This window comes from Dipodomys spectabilis, unplaced genomic scaffold (assembly GCF_019054845.1).
Source record: "Dipodomys spectabilis isolate Male_0828 unplaced genomic scaffold, ASM1905484v1 ptg000067l, whole genome shotgun sequence".
Classification (NCBI taxonomy): Eukaryota; Metazoa; Chordata; class Mammalia; order Rodentia; family Heteromyidae; genus Dipodomys; species Dipodomys spectabilis.
The window spans coordinates 1,607,494-1,626,401 of record NW_024870744.1 but is presented as its reverse complement, the minus strand read 5'-3'; the positions used below and the strand labels follow the sequence as shown (position 1 = coordinate 1,626,401).

General features: G+C 45.8%; 1 protein-coding gene across 1 annotated transcript in view; it reads right to left on the bottom strand.

Annotated features, from left to right (window-relative positions):
- Positions 1-18,908, bottom strand: part of Garnl3 (GTPase activating Rap/RanGAP domain like 3) — a 131,026-nt gene that overhangs the window by 74,465 nt on the left and 37,653 nt on the right. The window contains exon 4 of the mRNA XM_042681108.1: positions 124-198. Coding sequence (XP_042537042.1) covers positions 124-198 — 75 coding nt within the window. The remainder of the gene's footprint in view (positions 1-123; positions 199-18,908) is intronic.

Sequence of the window (18,908 nt, the reverse complement as noted above, 5' to 3'; positions counted from 1 at the left end):
AGCTCTATTTACCCCTTCCAGAACTCCATTTAGGCAAGTCATCTGTGGTCACAAGGGTTATAAACTGGTTGGTGCTACAGTCCTGTGCTTGGTGATGATCCAGGAATTGGGGAGTACTCTTACCTCATCGGAAGAGCCATTTTCCACTCTGAATCTTCCTGCCCTTTGGATGGCTCCATCCGCATCACTGGAAATAAGCTAGGGAGAGAAGAGTGCTCAGTTAGGTAACTGGGCTGCCATACGCAATGCCCCTTCTGTCTGCTCCTGTAACACCAGCTAGTGCTCATCTCCCACCCTCCACCTTGAAGCCAAGTCCTTTTTAGCTCTACCAGCTTACAAAGCTCCCAAAGCTCTTCACAGCCAGTGGGCCCAGGGCCTTAGCTGTCTGGGAAGAGGCCTACCCAGCCTTCATGAATGGGAAACACCAGCATGGAATCTAAACCTGAAGGTTCTCCACAACTGAAAAGCAATAGAGATGCCCCTGGAAAAACAGTCTTAAGACAAACAGCAGCTCATGGATGGCCAAAGCCATGTCTCAAATTCATTCGCCTTTTGGGGAAAGAGTGAGTGCATGAACTCCAGCCAGCGTCAGAGAAAGCTCTGTGCTTCATTCAATTTTAAACAGTTTCTGAAAGGCCAAAAAAATGTTTCCATGACAGGCAGTCTGAGTGTTGGCAAAGTGACACTGGCAAATGGCTCCATGCTAGGAAGAGGTGACTGGAAGGGAATGGAGGGGATGTCACTTCTAAAATTCCTCACAAGCGACTTGGAAAAATGACCTATTTTTAAAAGAATCGTTTAAATTTATACCCACAAGTTGCAGCAAAGATCTGCCAACAATTTCCACATCCCAGATTCATGTGGGAATGAACTTGGCCAGGGATTGCTTCCCGCCACTTGAACTCCAGGAAATCCTTATATCTGGCCAGCTTAGAGCTCTGCTGTCTCAGTCCCCTTGTGGTGATTTCAGGAGGGTCATCTGTCAGAACCCATTGTTACAGGTACTTTTTGTGCACACTGGGACTTGAACTCAGGGCCTGGACACTTTCCCTGAGCAATTTTGCTCAAGGCTGGCACTCTATGACTTGAGCCATGGCTCCACTTCCAGCTTTTTGGTGGTCAGTTGGAGATAAGAGTCTCATGAAGTTTCCTGCCCTTCCCGGCTTTGAACCATGGTCGTCAGATCTCAGCCTCTTGAGTAGCTAGGATTACAGGTGTAAGACATCAGTGCCTAGCTAAGATCAAGTTTTTAATCCATTTTATCACTTTTATCTTCCACCTGCAAGGTAATGTCTGGCAGTAGATCCTACACTGTTGCTAAACTGAGGGTAGCAGAAGAATTTTGCCTTGTCCAAACAGAGCACTAGTTTTGCCTTTGGCTTCTGGGAGGAAGCTTCAGAGCCCCAGTGGGGAATGTTCTGATGAGTCTGTACTGAGGGACTTTGGGCATACAGCACTGTGACTTACGGTGGGCCTGAGGTCACACTGTGTAACTGTGCCTGTGGTCAGCTAAGGGCCAGGATGGGAGTGGCCACTATGTCCAGTTGCCCTGGCTCCCATGACTTAGTGAGCCACTCTGATTGAAGTGTTTCAGTGTCACACGTCATTGCTGGGGAAGCCAACACTGCCCAGGACTCCACAAGACAGGCCACCTGCGGGCCCTGTACTCTGCCCCAGGCTGATCTGACTTTGTGTCCTTTGGCTGTCACAAGCCATAAGTGAGCTCAACAGCTCCTGTAAGTCTTTCTAGTAAATTATCAAAGCTGAGGGCAACGTGGAGGCAGAAACTGCAGCTGACGATCTCATAGGTTGCTCTATAACTTTACAGAGGCCAGTTCTGTGTGTGTGTGTGTGTGTGTGTGTGTGTGTGTGTGTGTGTGTGTGTGTGTGTGTACTGGGGTTTGAACTCAGGACCCTGTGCTCTCACTTGGCTTTTTAACTAGCTACTGGCACTCTACCACTAGAGCCCACCTCCAGTTCGGGCTTTTTGCTGGTTAACTGGAGATAAAAGTCTCTCAGATTTGTCCATCTAGGTAAACTTTGAATGGTGATCCTCAGATCTCAGTAGAGGCCAATTCTTTAGAAGCCAGATACATTTAGGCCTCCAGGGTCAAGGCTGTCATTCTCGGAGGGCAGTGAAGACGTGTCAGTCAAGGTTTTCCTTGCTGCTGCACACCTGCCCCCACGTTACAGTGGAGGGGCAGCAGAGGATCTGGGTGTGATGCTGTGGTCACTTACGGTGCTGCACTGGGCCCTACAACCAGTTCATACTGTCTCACAGGAGAATCAAAGGGAGAGGGAGGACAGCCTTCACTCATCACTTCTGAAGTACAGGGTGGCTGGACTGTAGCTACCTACCGTGAGGGAGAAGAGCTGATAGCCAGTCACAGATTCACTCATTTGTCTACATAACAAATACAAACCAAGTGTCAACCTCTATACTGCAGGGCACAGGCTCAGTCAATACTGCCCTTTTCCTCTGCTGAGATGAGAAGCGGCACATTGCTGCGGAATGATTTTAAATCATTGAATGATTTGATGGCTAGAAGTTTAGCTCCTTCTGAACTCAGGATTGTGAGACTGATAGACAAGTAACTCAGGACTCCGGCTGGTGTGTTTACCGTCTCTCTCACCACCCCCATGACCATCCTCATCCACCACCTCTCCCTGTGGCACCTCCTAAGTGGCTTCCATGTGCTCACCCTCGCCCCTCTCCAACAGACTGCATGCAATCCCACCCCTGCAGCACCACCTCTTTCCACCAGGGGGCGTGCCACATGGCGTCTCAGATGGAAGCCCCTCTCCGGCTTTCCCTCAAGAACCCACTCCTCCTCCTTCAGACACACCCGAGGCCCCACTGCTCCAGGATGCCTCCCTTGACCTCTCAGCCTGGGCAAAGAGCCCCTTGTAAGTCCTCAAGCACTCAGCAGGGCTGTGGTTTCTACTGCTTCACTCACTTAACTTGCAGTTGCCTCCTCTCACTCCCTCTGTTCCCCTGTGGCACCTAGCACCCCCAGAGCCCCTGATGTAGCTCAGTCGGACATGGTACAAGGTCCTGTTGAAAATGACCAAAGCAGTAGAAAAATGAAGCTAAGGCCTAGAAACCAGGGTGCTCAGTCTGTCACATAGGGAAAAACCAAGGTGCAGGAAGGGTCACGTAGCCTGACTCAGCCCGGAGGGGTGGGTGTGGGGACAAGGACTTGCATGCAAGTGGCCCAAAGTACCACCCAGTGGCTGACAGAACTGATTCAGCAAGGCAGACCAGCACCCCAGTGACCCAAGGGAAGAAAGATCCATGCTGCAGGAAGTTTCCCCAATGCCGGCGCTGTCTTCTCTAGGTCTCTTTCAAGCTTCCAACTTGGCCAATCAGAACCGCAGAAAATCAACTTTCTGCATTTTAGTGCAGGGAGATTTGATTCGGGAATGACTCTGTCTCTATCCGAACCTGGCTAAGCAGCCACAGCACAGCTCAGAAGCCCCAGCCAGTCTCTCATGCAGTCATCAGAGACACATGGATGACACGGTGGGAATGGAGCCAGGTTCCCTGGGTTCTCCTGAGCTTTTCCCCTCCACAGGCCAGAACGCCAGGGACAGCGAGGGTCCCCGAACCCACACTGTGCTGAGTGTGGGAGGCAGAGCCACCCCCGTTCACAACTGCTGGCTGGACTTGAGAGGAAAGCAAATGTGGGACTTTCCACTGTGTTGTAAGTTCTAAGCCAAAGAACATAGTCTGAGATGGGGGTGCGGGGGAGCCACTGGTCCTGTGCCATGCTCAGAGCTGAAAATGTGGAAACAGCCCTCAAGTATCAGAACAAAAAACATGGTGAGGGAAGAATAAAATCATCAAGTAAAACTCAGAGACATCAAAGAAAAAATATTTTATAACATGTAACTCTAAAATAAAAACCAGGAAGTGGCGCTATGGCTCAAGTGGTTAGCCTTGAGCTGAAGAGCTCAGGGACAGCACCCAGGCCCAGAGCTAAGCCCCACGACCAAGAAAAATAAAAATAAAATAAAATAAAACTATTGCTAAGTAGGAGTCTATAAAATTATAATTATGGTGGGGACTTTTGGTATATCCTCTGATAGGTCAAGGCAAAAACTAATAAGGAAACTGAGGAATCAAATCATAAAATTAAACAGGCATGATTTAATAGCTACACATTGAACATATACGCAATCACACCATCCACCCATCCAGGTACAATGAATACAAGGTCTCACTTGCAAGTCAGGTTGGCCTCAAACTTGGGACTTTGCCTCAGCTTCCTAAATGCTGAGGTTACAGATGTACTTCTCCATACTGATGAACATTCAACTCTGAAAATACTTATTAAACTTTAAGTGCTGATCTAACATTGAGCAGAAATCATGAAAATTCAAAAAAATTCCAAAAAGCCCCATAAAAATTATACAGATCATGCTTTAGTATAATGCAACTGAATGAGAAAGGCAAAGGGTAAAACAACTGGAGATTCAAAAGTAGTACAAGTTTCCAGCCAGGAGCTGGTGGCTCATACCTCTAATCCTAGCTACTCAGGAGGCTGAGATCTGAGGATCATGGTTCAAAGCCAGCCCAAGTGGTAAAGTCTATAAGACTCTTTTTTTTTTTTTGGTCAGTCGTGAGGCTTGAACTCTGGGTTTGGGTGCTGTCCCTGTGCTCTTCAGCTCAAGGTGAGCACTCTACTGCTTGAGCCACAGCACCACTTCCAGTTTTCTAGTGGTTTATTGGAGATAAGAGTCTCACAGACTTTCCTGTCAGGGCTGGCTTTGAACCATGATCCTCATATCTCAGCCTCCTGAGTAGCTAGGATTACAGGTGTGAACCACTGGCACCGGCTATGAGACTCTTTTCTCCAATTAACCACCAAAAAGCTGGCAGTAGAGCTGTGGTTCAAGGAGTAGAGCACAAAAGCTCAGGGACAGTGCCTAGGCCCAGAGTTCAAGTCCCAGGACCAGCATGTACACACACACACACACACACACACACACACTACAGATAATACACATGAGCCAAACAGGATTAGTAAATAGACATTATTCAAATACTCACAACAATGTGGACAAAGACTATACTTTCAGGGATCATTTCTATAGTTCATTACAACAATGAGGACAATACATCACAAAACATGCTCCAGATGTGTAAGAAAAAATATTCACACACAATATATATAACTATATTTACATATATAAATATACCCACACATATATTGGTGGTACTGAGTTTGAACTTAGGGCCTTGCACTTGCTAAGTAGAAGATGTCTACCACTTGAGCCATGTCTCCAGCCTTTTTTCTTTAGTTTTCAGATAGATGTTGAAGTTTTGCTTGGGATTGGCCTGTGACATTGATCCTCCTACCTATACTTTCCCCACAGCTAGAATGATAGAAGTATGTCACCATGTTCAGCTTTTTTTTTTTTTTGAGATGGAGGGGTCTCACTTGGCTGGCCTCTGTTATCCTCTGATCTCTGCCTCCCAAGTAGCGTGGGTTAAAGGCATGAGCAGCCATGCTAGCAATATTCTTAAATGCTTTTATAACTAAATGAAAGAGGGATAAAACCAGAAAACAAGCATAAATTTCTGGAGGATTAAAAAAAAGGAAACACGAACTATACCTGTGACAGGCAGAGATTGGGATCTATAGAACAGAAATGAAAAAGAACAGAATTGACAGACATCTGAGAACTCTCAGGCAAGTCAATACTATTTAAAACCACATACCAGCTGGGCATGACAGTAAACACCAGCCTTGGGCCACACAGTAAGATCCTGCCTTAAAAAAAAAAAAAAAAGCAGCCAGGCTCACACCTGTAATCCTAGCTACTCAGGAGGCTGAGATCTGAGGATGGTGGTTTGAAGCCAGCCTGGGCAGGAAAGTCCATGAAACTCTTATCTATAATGAACTACCATAAATCAGGAAGTGGTGCTGTGGCTCCAAGTGGTCAAGTGCTAGCCTTGAGTGGAAAAAGCTCAAGGACAGCACCCAGGTCCTGAGTTTAAGCCCCACCACGGAGGTGGGGTGGGGGTGGGGGGAAGGGAAGGAATATATCCCTCTCCCATTCTTCATTTGCACCAGTCCCCTTTCAAACACCCAGCACATGACTGCTACTCTGGATAGCCAAGTACAAACATTGAATATGGACCTGTCCAGCCAACAGGACTGGACATGCGGGGTGTCCATGCAACTCTGAGCAAATTGCATTGTTATTTATTTCTTAAATGAACCAAATGGTGGAGATTTGTGTGATCTGCTATCCTGCACAGAAGCTCTGGCCCATCTCAACAACTCTGTACTTGAGTCATGTGATACTGAACTGTGCTCAATGTGTTTCCTGAAGTAGAACTTCAGGAAAAAGTAATATCTAAATAATAATAACCATTTGTAGAATAAAAATAACAAAATAAAACAGGACTGGATATGGTGGCTTAAATAGTGAAAGGATCACTATTTAAACTATTAAACTATTCATATTTAGATAGTGATCCTTTCACTATTTAAACTTAGCTTGTCCAAATAATTATTGAGATCCCCCTATCTTAATAAATAAATCAGGTGGGCTGGGAAGGTGGCTCAGTGGTAGAGCGCTTGCCTTGCATGCATGAAGCCCTGGGTTCGATTCCTCAGCACCACATAAGCAAAAAAAAAAAAAAAAAAAAGCCAGAAGTGGCGTTGTGGCTCAAGTGGTAGAGCACTAGCCTTGAGCTGAAGAGCTGAGGGACAGTGCCCAGGCCCAGAATTCAGGCCCCACGACTGGACCCAAAAAAAAATAAAATAAAATAATAAATAAATAAATAAATCAGGTGTGGTGGTACATGCTTGTAATTCCAGTTATACAGGAAGTATAGGCAGAAGAATCATGGTCTGAGGCCAGCCCTGGGCAAAAAGCTTGAGATTATCTGAAAAACAACTAAGGATTTAAAAAGGGCTTTGGAGGTAGCTCAAGTGGGAGAGGGCATTGCCAGCAAGCAATTTAATTTATACTACTGCCAAAAATAAACATTAAAAACCCAGGATCCTACAAGCGTTATTAACTAGTTATAAGTAAAAATGTCATTGTTTATGTTAAAGACAATTAAATGACAGTCTTTCTGAAATTAAAATAAATACATGGGGTTTTGTTGTTGCTGTTGTTGTTGTTGTTTTATAGTTTTATTTTATTTTTTTTTGTGAACATACTGTACAGAGGGGTTACCATTACATGGGCAGGATAATGCGTACATTTCTTATCAAGCATTGCAGCCTCCTCCTTTGTTTACCCTTCACATCCCTTTGGGCGGTGGAGTTCGCATCCCACCGGGGAGGGCCCGGCTCCCTGATTTCTGTTTAGCAGAAGCTTGGCCTCGAATTCAAGTGTAGAAATCACAGGAACAATCCCTTTTTTTTTTTTGTCAGTTGTGGGGCCTGAACTCTGGGCCTGGGCGTTGTCCCTCAGCTCTTCAGCTCAAGGCTAGCGCTCTACCACTTGAGCCACCTTCTGGCTGTTTCTGCTTATGTGGTGCTGAGGAATCGAACCCAGGGCCTCATGCATGCATGGCAAGCGCTCTACCCCTGAGCCACCTTCCCAGCCCAATCCTTATTTAAAAAAAAATTTTTTTTTTGCTGTTCCTGGGGCTTGAACTCAGGGCCTGGGCACTGTCCCTGAGCCTCTTTGTGCTTTAGGCTAGCAGTCTACTATCTGAGTCACAGCACCACTTCCAGATTTTTTGAGTAGTTTATTGGAGATGAGAGTCTCATGAGGACTTTTCTGCCCAGTGATCATCAGATCTCAGCCTCCTGAGCAATTAGGATTACAGGTACGAGCCACCTGTGCTTCTCAGGAACAATCCTTTTATTAGTAAAGAAATTCTGTGAAGTTATATAAACGAGATCTCAAACAGTGTCCTCTCACAGTCCCTTCTCTCACATTTTAGGGCCTAGATGATCAGGTTCAACCTCAGCTGCACATTTCCTAGCTTTGTGGCCCTGAGAAAATTACTTGATCTTTCTTTTATACCTGTTGGTTTCTTTTATCTCTGAAATGGGGACAACAGGAGGTGGAGGACAGACCTCAAAGGGATGGGATGTGCTCAAGTGGTAGAATTCTTGCCTGGCAAGAGTTCTGTGCTTAGACCTCAGTTCTCCCCAACCCCTACCTCAAAAAACCAGTGGGAAAGGCCCATGGAGAGGGGCTTTTTAGCTGGAACCACAGAAGTTGTCACAGAGAAGGTAGGCTCCTGCTCTGCCACAGACTGAAAGTAAAGCCAAGGAAGTTGGAGAGCTGAAGATGAAATACCTGAGAAAGAAGCTTCCTAAGGAATGCGTGGAGAAGCCACAGGCCATCCCTGGGCATGCTGGCAGACAACAGAGGGTAGGGATGCGAGTGGCTGGATGGTGAGAAATGCTGGCAGCTCACTTGTACGTACAGAGTTCAAATTAGTGTCCTTGTCACAGGGATCAGAGGCCCCAAAGGTACGAGCCCAAAGCCCTGGAGGGCCACTCAGCTGCTCTGCCTCCCCGGCGCCTGTTAGGCTCAACAAGTCTTCAGTTAGTATGCCTGGGTTAGAGGACCACTTATTGCATGGAACTCCTGAATCTACAGCAGGGGTACTAAGTAATCTCCCACCCTAAGTGCCTTGACAGACAGCACTCTGCTGGGCACCGTGGTGAAAATGGCGCCTTTGTGCTGTTGAGAAGAAAGTAACTCTGTAGCCCTTCAACTTAAGTCTCTCTACCAGGCAGATGAAGAAAAAGACTACCTTCCCTTGTGGTTGTGGATGACCCTGGGGTTTGAACTCAGGGCCTCTCTACCACTTGAACCACACCCTTGTTGCTTGAGTTATTTTTCAAATAGGATCTCCTATTTACTCTCAGGCCAGCCTGGACTTCAATCCTGCTTAATCTTCTCCTGTCACAGGGATGACAGGTGCACGCCACCATAGCCTGCTCTTATAGGATGAGATGGAATCTTGCCAACTTTTTGCACAGGCTGGTCTGGAACTGTGATCCTCCCAATCTCTTCCTCCCGAGTAGCTGGGATCACATGTGTGGCCTCTGAGCCTGGGCAGGAGCAGCGATGTTGCAGAAGGTAGGGATGCTAGTGGAGGAAAGACCAGATTGACAGCGCCTCTCAGAAGGATGAACTACTGCATCTACAGGTCTGCTTTATAATCTTGCAGTAACTACTCTCAACTTAAGAAGGAAGGAAGGAAGAGGGCGGGAACAAGGCTCCACCCGGCACACATGTACAAAATGCCACAGGTAGGAGAGAGACAGGCAGAGTCCTGGCAGCAGAGTGTCCTAGAGAGAGCAGCTATATCAACATGCCACACCGGAGCGGGGCTGGGGCTGGAGGGGATTTGGGCTCTGCAAAGTTGCCATCTTGCTCTCTGACCTAGAGAGCTGGCATTTTCTCAAGCTAATAGAAAGAGCAAAGCAAACACAGCTTCACAATCCCCCTCCTTCCAACCAGACCACCCCCATGGCCCCTAAACCCCGATGAGCCACTGGTTCAAAGCAGCAGACGGCAAGCACAGAATGGCCTATCTCACTCCAGCAGAGCTTTACAAGGCAAGCAGTGAGTCCACACCGGAAATGGATCAGAAAGCTGTGCACAATCACCCACCATACAGCTGTGGAGCTTGGAGCAGCTGTGGCTCCAAGGGGACAGCAATAGCCCAGACCAGGTGCATGCTCTGAATGCAGAGCACAGGCTCTGAAGAGCTGTTTGGATTAGCTTGAAGATTTCCTAAGAAGGGGGAAGACCTTCCAACATAGAGACTGACAGTGCTAGGCAGGACCCTGAAAATTTAAAAAAGGAAGCTTTTTTCTTCTTTTGAGACAAGGTTTCACTGTGTAGCCCAGGCTAGCTTCAAACTTATGAGGCCTCTGCCTCCTGAGTGCTGGAATTACAGGTATGTACACCCACACCTGGCTTTTAACTATTATTTTAACATTTTCTATCAGGGATGCTAGATTTTCACACAGAGTGAAACCGAAAGAGGATACTCAGGAGAGAACACAAAGGCACCATGCCTAAGTGCCTCTTCCTATTTATATAAAATAATATACATATTGAAATGAACTCCAAGAGATGGCAAAGGAGACTTCTCCTTCTCTTCTTTCTTTTTAATTTGTTTTTTGATGGTTTGGATAGCCTCTTCTTCCTTCCCCCCACCCCCTCGCATCTTCAGAAGGGTTGGAAGGCGGCCCCAGAACTCAAGGGAAAAAGGGTGAGAAAGTGCAGCTGTGTTGCTCACTGGACACAGAAGAAAGTGAACAATATAACTTGTGGGTGGAGATGGGAGAGAGGGACTGGGGCAGAGTGAGGGAGCAGAAGACACTGTACAAAAGAAAGGTAATGAACTCATTACCTGACTCATAGTTGTCATCCCTCTACACATCACCTCTACAATAGCAATAAAATAAATTAATAATAAAAATTTCTGTCAGTATAGGGGTCTGAACGCAAGAGATTCATGCTTGCTAGGCAGGCACTCTACCACTTGAGTCATGCCTCCAGTCCTTTATGCTCTGGCTTTTTTTTTTCTTGAGCTGAATTCAAGTTACTGGGGCTTGAACTCAAGGCCCTGGGGTTGATCAGTGCACTTCATGGTCAACACAAAATATGATGGGAACCATGGAGAGATGCAAATTATTCTAAAGTGTGAAAGATGACTTGCCCATAGGTGGAGTAGGAAAGGCTATGGCAGAGATAAGACCCAGCAGAAGTCAGGTCAGAGAGCGTTCTGAAAGGATGGGAAGTGTGAGGAGGCTCCAGAGAGCAGGTAACAGTAGGTGTAAAGGCCTATTTGCTGAATTCTAGGTCCCATGTCCCATGAGCTAAAGTCCAACAGCAGGTTGATCAAAACCATGGAAGGCTGAGAAGTACCTACCTGCTTGATGCGCTAAAAGAGAGGTGCTGCAGTCTGATGCTGTAGCTTGTGTGTTTGCTTAAAAGCGTGAGAACTGCATGTGAGGGAATGTATTCTTCACAGCATTAAAGAAATCAAAGCCCCAGAATCCAGTTAATTACAGCTGAGGATACAGAAAAAATCAAAAACCAAAAAACAAAACCAAACAAACCAGATATAATCCTATCAAGAAGTGGCTGAATGGAATCTTTGAGATGTCAAGGAGAACTGGAGAAAATGCCAGGAGCTCACCGAAGGAGGAAACAAACAAATGTTACACAGATAGAGGAGTGCATGCAGGTACTTAGCCTTTCTTCTCAAGAGACCCTTTTCTTCTGTTCTTACCCTTTTTCTTCAAGATACCAATTAAGAAAGGAAATAAAAGTCATTTCTGCAACAGAATCTTGTTTGAAAATGCTGTGCCTAGCCCACTCCACACACAGCAATGCAGAATGTGGTTCTTAATCCATTGCTCAAGTGATTTTTTTTCTTTTTTAGGCATGGTTAAGGTTTGATGGGAACTGAAGCTGCCTGTAACAATGGCAAATCATGGGATTTAAAGTGAACACAATCTACCGGGGATAAAGTGGGAGGGCCAGCCTAGCCTCTCCACAGCTGTGTGGACAAACGAACTTCTCTGAATCTCAATTATTTCCCTTGTGCAAAAGGGAAGGGGACAGGAGTCACCTCTGTCTAGGTGGTTGTGAAACTGCAATGAGAGCACATATACAAACCACTCAAGATCGTCTGGGATTGACCAAGGACTTGGTGTGACTGAAGAGCCCGGGGCCACCCATGTTGTTTAGAGTACAGGACCCACAGGATTTGCTGGGAGACTGCACATGGCCACGAGCGATTTTCTGGTTACTGGAATTTGCAGCTCAACAGAAGGTAAAGCCATCAGGCCACTCAGTGCTTGGCCTGGGGAAAGGGGTGACAGAGAGTTCAGTTTGGGACATAGTGAGTTCCAGTTGCCCATGGGTGACCCCAGGAGGCATGCACTGTAGGTGTCTGGGGAAGGAGTCCACCGACAGACATCTGCAGACAGAAAGCCAGTAGTGTCTCTCGATGTGAGACTTGCTGATTTAAACATAGACAGTGAGAACAGGGTCAAAAGAGAACCCCAGGAAGTAGGCCAAAGACAAGAGATGGGGGGGGGGCGGGGGGAAGGGGGAAATCCACGGGAGGGTAACACGAGGGTGGAGAAGGCTTTCCCGGGCCCAGTGCAGCAGATTGGCTGAGAAAACCAAAGATGGAGTCGTGCCAACAGGATTTGGTAGTGAGGTGGTCTTTGGTGACCCTAGCAAGGACCCTAACAAGAGGAGTGTGGGAACAGGAAGGTGTCCAAAGGGGAAAGTCAGAGAGGAGTTGTGAAACAGATGCGAGACTCAAAAGAGAATTTAAGAGAATGGCTGAAATATTTTCCCAAGTAATTAAAAAGTCTGCACATCTATTAAGCAAGCGCAGTTTGGGATGCTGTTTTAAAAGACTGCAACACTGCGATAACAGCAATAGGCCAATTAAAAAGCCGAGGGCGAAAAGCACAGAATCCTTTTCTTACACAGAAAGGAACTCAAAATAACTGCTTTAATTAAATGGGTAAAATAATTCAATATAAAATATTACTCATGGCTCAACAGTAGCAGGGGGGTGGGCCTGTGGGCCTCCTCCGGGATGTCACTCATGCTAGGCAACACTAGAATTTTTTTTCTTTTTCGTATTTTTCACTAAATTTGCTCAGTGGTTAAAAAGTGTTCCAGTGTCGGATATCCACCCCTCCCTTCTTTTATCTGTAGTTCAGGGTTTGAACTTAGGGCTTTGCACTCCCTAGGCAGGCACTCTACTGTGTGAGCTATGTCTCTAGCCCTTTTTGGTTTGGTTATTTTTGAGATAGGGCCTCAATTTTTTTTGCCAGGGCTGGCTTGGACCTGGATCCTCCTATTTACACTTCCCAATAGAGTTGGAGGCTTTGCACACTTTTGTCCTAGACTGACCTAAAAAAATGAAGCACCCCTAAACTCTGCCTCCTGACTAGTGACTGGATTACAGGCATGAGCTGCTACACTGGGCAGATGCTTCCTTCTCTAATGAAGAAGGTAAAAAGCTAGTCCAACTGTGGAGAGGACGTGTGTCCTGAGATGGAAGGAAGCAGGAAAGAGAGGTCTCAGCTTAAGGGGTCTCAGGGAGATACTCCTGGACCCACAGCCCCCGGGCAACACTGTCCCAAGTTGCCTGCTGTTCGCCAGTTAATAAGTTCAAAGGGCTATGCTTCTGAGGGCCTATAAAAAGAGTGCTTAATGCTCAGAGCCTGTCTGGTGAGAGGCTGGCAGCAAGATAAGTTCCTTTTCATCTTCAACAGCGCCAGAAGTAGAAGAGTGGGTTTCACACTGCGTGCTCGTGGCACACAGTCAAATTCTCTAAACCCAGAAGATAACACAGGGCTTTTCTAAAAGTAACTTTCAGAAAACTGAAAACATTTTATTGGTTTTGTGGTAGAACTGGGTTGAACTCTGGACCTTTTGTCTGCCGGGCAAGCACAGTACCACTGAGCCATGCCTCCCTTTGGAAAACGCTTCTACTTACATTACTGATTACTTAGTACAACATTATATATATGTTTTACTTTTCCCAGCCTTAATTTTTCTGTGCCAGTAGCAAGGCTTGAACTCAGGACCTCTCACTCTCCCTTGCTTCCTTGCTCACAGCTGACGCTCTATCACTTGGGCCATGCCTCCAGTCAGGCATTTTGCTGGTCAATTGTAGATGGACTCTCTTGGACTTTGTTGCTTAAGCTGGCTTCAAACTGTGATCCTCAAATCCCTGAGTCCTGAGTAGCCAGGACTGCAGACATGAGCCAGTAGTGCTTAATTTTCTCCTTTATTTTTTGTTTATTTTATTATTATTTGTATATTTATTTTTTTATTTATTCCATGGCAAGGAATTTCATCATGATCTTGCCATATGTGTATATAATGTCAGAGTCAAGGCAGGTGCTTGGTGGATGTGGCCTGGGGCACTAAAATGCACCAGGCCCAGGCTTTAATCAAACAGGAACCAAGGAAGAACCTATATTTAGAGACCTGTGAGAATTTTGCCTCCTGAGGATACAAGAGAACACAATTCAGGGAGGAAACCATTCTACTCCATTTCCTGTGCAGAAGAATTAGGAATAAACAATGTGTTTATAGTTTGTATATCTAGTGATGAGAAAGAAATGTTTGGCACTGTCACAATTTCAGCATGGTTTTACAGTAGAGTAGGACATCATATTCCATCAGGTAAAGAAAGACCACTAGAGTCAAAGGACAAAGATCTCAGGATACCTCAGGCTGCCAGCACAAGGTGTGGAAGCCAGAGACCATGGGCTGGGCTGAGGCAGCTGCAGAAGCATGGAGTGGCCTGGAGGTGCGGACAATGTGGGCCTAGGCAGGAAGGACCTACATGACCTCAGAGACGAGCAGGAGCAGGCCTGACCCACGGGAGGCAGGAAATGGACACTAGTGTCTCTAGCTTCAAGACCAGAGAGCACAGAGGTGGCTCCTCCTGAGGATGAACTGGAGAAGAACTGGATGTGTGTGGCCTTCTTATGCTGTCTGCGCTTAGCTGGTGCATTTTGGTATAGTTTTGTATTCCAGCTACCTGTGTCATTAAGACAGAGTTCAGTGTTCTAGCTGATTACCAAATGGCTGGTCAAGTGGTAGCAATTTTTTTTATGTTCCTAGGAAAATGGGTTGTAAAGTCACACTGCAGGGAAAACTAGAGTGTGGCGGGTGGGTGGGGGTGGGGGGGGGGCGGCCAGAGGAGAAAAAGTAAAAACTATTCTATAAACCAGATAATTGTCAATGGGGAACAGAAGGACTGATTGCAGAAGTATTTTTTAAATGCTCTGCCTTATGTCTTTAAAAGGCTTTAAGTCAGATTACTGAATACATCTTACTCAAAGGATAACATAAGATTCAGAGCACATTCAGAACAAGGGAAGACCAGGTGTGGTAAATAAACTATAAATAAGAATCAGATGAGGACTCATTCTATGAAGGCTGTTAGAGACAAGTCATAAATAAGACTTGGGAGCTTCCTAGAAGACACTGCAAAGAGGAAAATACCCTTTCATTTACGGGTGTCCCTCCCTCCCCCCCCCCCCCCCCACCGCCCTGCTTAGCAGGCTAACAACAAACCAGCTTCTCAGAAGATGAGTGACATTTTCAGTCCTGGGAAGTGTTTCGCCTAGGCCCCTGAACGGAGACACTGTGTGGCAGGCAGAGTGAGGAAAGTGCCCAGCAGCGTTCTGAACAGACCCGCATATGGATGCAAGCAAGGTCCATCTGGCTGTTTTCCACAATGTCCATCAAACAACTTACAGGCACAAGGCCGAGCCCCAAATCAAGAAATGCAAATCTGAGAGAGGCCAGGAAAGGTAAAGGGCCAAGTGTATTTGTAGGTGCCATATACTCTGGCTTGATGTGGGAGCTGAATTTAGACTATTTAAGGCATGAATATCGCTCTGGATAATTATGTATTATGCACATGCTTCTTAAAACCTTTTAGTCTTGGCCAAAAAAACAGTTTGAAATGATACGTTTGAGTAAAAACGAAAAGCAGAGTTACTTCATGGTGTTGAATAGGGCAGCAGTGTTTATTCTTGACCAACCTACTTTTCTGAGAGAACCCTGCAAACAGCAAGAAGGGCTCGCAGGCTGAGAACATGGGTGCAGGGCTCATGGAAGCAGACAGGCCTGGGCTTGTACGTCACCTCTGCAACTTGCTAGCTGTGAGACCTCTGCAGATCATGGGTAAAGCGGAATCCACTCGCTTTCCACAAATGTCTTCTGAGTACCCACAAGGTGACACATAGCCAGGTAATACCTACCTTACCTGGCTGCTTGTGAGGATTAAAGAAGTACGGCACTTCACATATTCAGCACTGTGGTAGGCCCTGTGGTGCGTGGCTGGCATTCAATAAATGTTAAAACCCATCATAATAATAACAAAACAATAACTGTAACAAAAGACTTCGAGTTCTATTCCAATGCATAAGTTATTTTATGACTAGTCTCCCCTTCCTACAGAAAATGGTTGCAATCATCACAATAATAATCTTTAGCCTGAGAAAATTTCAAAGTGAGTAAGGCCATCACCCACAAAGGCAGGGAAAAAAAAAATCAAAGAAGTCCCAGTGTGGGTCCCATTGTGTTAAGCTGTGGCTGAAAACACCTGGACAAACCCTGTTTTGAGGCTCCAAGTGCAGTGACCTGCTCTGTAAGACACAGCCAGCTATACTGGAGAGTATATGCCCAAATCAGAAGTTTATTTGTAGAGTGTTGAATTATTGATGTTTTGATGTTCCTGAGGGAAATAGACTGGTGCCTTTTCTAATCTTTCAATTTGGGAATGCCATACAGAATATGATTTCACCCATAAAATGCCCATGAAAACAAAAAGTCTCCTCAACAAACAGAAAAGAAAAAAACTGCCCTGGACTAGCAGGGATGCTGGTCCAGCAGCTAAGATACTCATTAGCAAATGATTGTCTTTCTGCACACCAGTCCCCTGGGTATAATTCACATTTGAGTCCCAACAAAAATACAAATTACGGGGCTGGGAAGGTGGCTCAGTGGTAGAGTGCATGAGGCCCTGGGTTTGATTCCTCAGCACTACATAAACAGAAAAAGCCAGAAGTGGTGCTGTGGCTCAAATGGTAGAACACTAGCCTTGAGCTGAAGAGCTCAGGGACAGTGCCCAGGCCTTGAGTTCAGGCCCCACGACCAACAACAACAACAAAATACAAATTACTACATAGAAAACCTTGAGGGTCCTCAGTCAAAACCTCAGATGTTAGAATCTGTGGATGCCAGGCCAGTTCACAGCTAACTGCTCGGATGGTCATTCGATAGCACAAAGCCAGACGCCTTTTGAAGCAGCTCTGAGTTTCTGACACCCCTCCACTCCCATCTTCCTTTATCTACTTCTTTGCTATACAGCCTGGAGGGATGCATGCAGCTTACCCAAGGCGAGTCTGTTTGGTCAAGACGCAAGTGTACAAAGGAACAGACAACATTTTATCCTGTTTTATCCTGATCTGAAATCATTTCCCAGAAGCACGGAAGTGGGGGGGGGGCACAGGAGGGTGTTGCATGAGACTTGGCGGCCTGGTTGGGCGGGGGAGGGGGAGAGGTCTACATTGTGCCCATCCTGTTTATCATGTATGCCACATCACTTTCCTATCTGCCGAGTCAAAGGCCAAGAAAGGATCAATAAAAGCTACAAACAATCTCATGCTTTTCCTGACAGATTTCGATATGAAGCAATGAAGAACGGCTGATAGTGTGATAGCTGTGCCTTGCTTGGAAAGCTGCCATCAGAGACTGGACTTACAATTTATCAGGAAGAAAAATGGCATATGTTTTAGGTGGAACATACCGCAAGCTAATGAGTCTAACTGTGCTGGGGGTGGGGATTCACAGAGGCTTGTTTTCCCTTCCTTTATTTATTTTTCATGGGGTAGACTGCTCTCTAATTTCAATCAAACCGGATCACACATTCATTCAATCAATATTTGCTAAGTAACTAAAGCTAAGCATTGTGCTTGGTACCAGGAACTCAATGCCTACAAAGAGCCATGATTCCTATTTTAGGGAGCTTATTATCTGTATCTGCACTTAAGGGATTACTAAAAGTACCAGGGGTTATAGTCTACTGGTACAGAAAGAAATTTTCATGAAGTGCTTTCAAAAAGTCTGCTATATGAAGGAACGTGACAGACCCATTGGGGAGTTCATACCAGTTTCTGCCCTCATTAAACTTTTCTCTACATCCTCTTCAGAGAAAATCTGCCTCCCCTAAAAACTCTGTTGAAGGGATGCTTCTAGAAAGCCAGGTTTATACCACATGGCTCCACTATCTTGAGTACCACTGTCTGAATGAGGGATTCCTACCTGTACTAACAGGAACCAACCTGCACTATTCCATTTGGAATCGGAAACTGGGGTTAAAGATAAAGAGCTGGTGATAGGAAGCAGAGCTGAAGACTGCAGGGAGGGAGAGCTGGAAAGCAGCTGAGTAATGAAAAAGATTCTGAGAACTTAGTATAGAGCAGGCTCTGTACCAGACCTAGAAATACAACAATGAACAAGGCAGATGTGAATCCTGCCCTCATCTCTAAAGGACAAGCAGTAAGTAAATAAATAAATGAAAGTGTACACAGCCTGATGAGCAGTGCTGAGGAGGTAAGCAGGACCATGAGTCAGAGAGCCTCCGGAACAAACCACTGTGGATCGGGTGGTCGGGGAAGGCCTCTTGGACCAGGTGACATTTAAGCTGAAAACAGCCATTCACTGGGGAAGCTGACTCCTAGGAGCAGCTCTGGAAAGAATAAAAGTTGTACAGCAAAGAGCTCAGCACGTCTAGAGACCAATATGCCAGAAGTTGAAGCCTCGTGACTGAGTGGAGGGAGAAGAAGAGCAAGGTGGAGCATACAATCACACAGATCCTGGATGTATAGTTTGGCTTGAAGTACAAGGGGCAATCAAGGGAGGATTTCAAGAAAGAAATTATATTGTAGCTACTTAGGAGGCAGAGATTAGGAGGATGATAGTTCCAGGCTGGTCCAGGCAAAAAGTTAGCAAGATCTCATCTGAACAAATACATTGAGGCTAGAGATGTGGCTCAAGTGGTAGAGCACCTGCTTGGCAAGCATAAGGTCTTGAATTCAAACCCACATACTGCCAAGAAAGGAAGGAAGAAAAGATAGAAAGGGAGGGAGGGAGGGAGGGAGGCAGGTTGGTTGTGTTGCCAACATTTTAGACTATACATCTACCACAATATAGAAATATAGACCTCTGAAATGGAAGAGAAAGCCCAAAATTAATCCTTGTGTGTATTGCCAATTGTTTTCAAGGAAGGTGATGTGATCATTCAATGGGGAAGGAATAGTTTTTTCAACAAATAGTGCTGGGAAAGTGGGATGTGTGATGCAAGAGAATTAAGGTGGAAGGTAACTTACACATGGACAGCA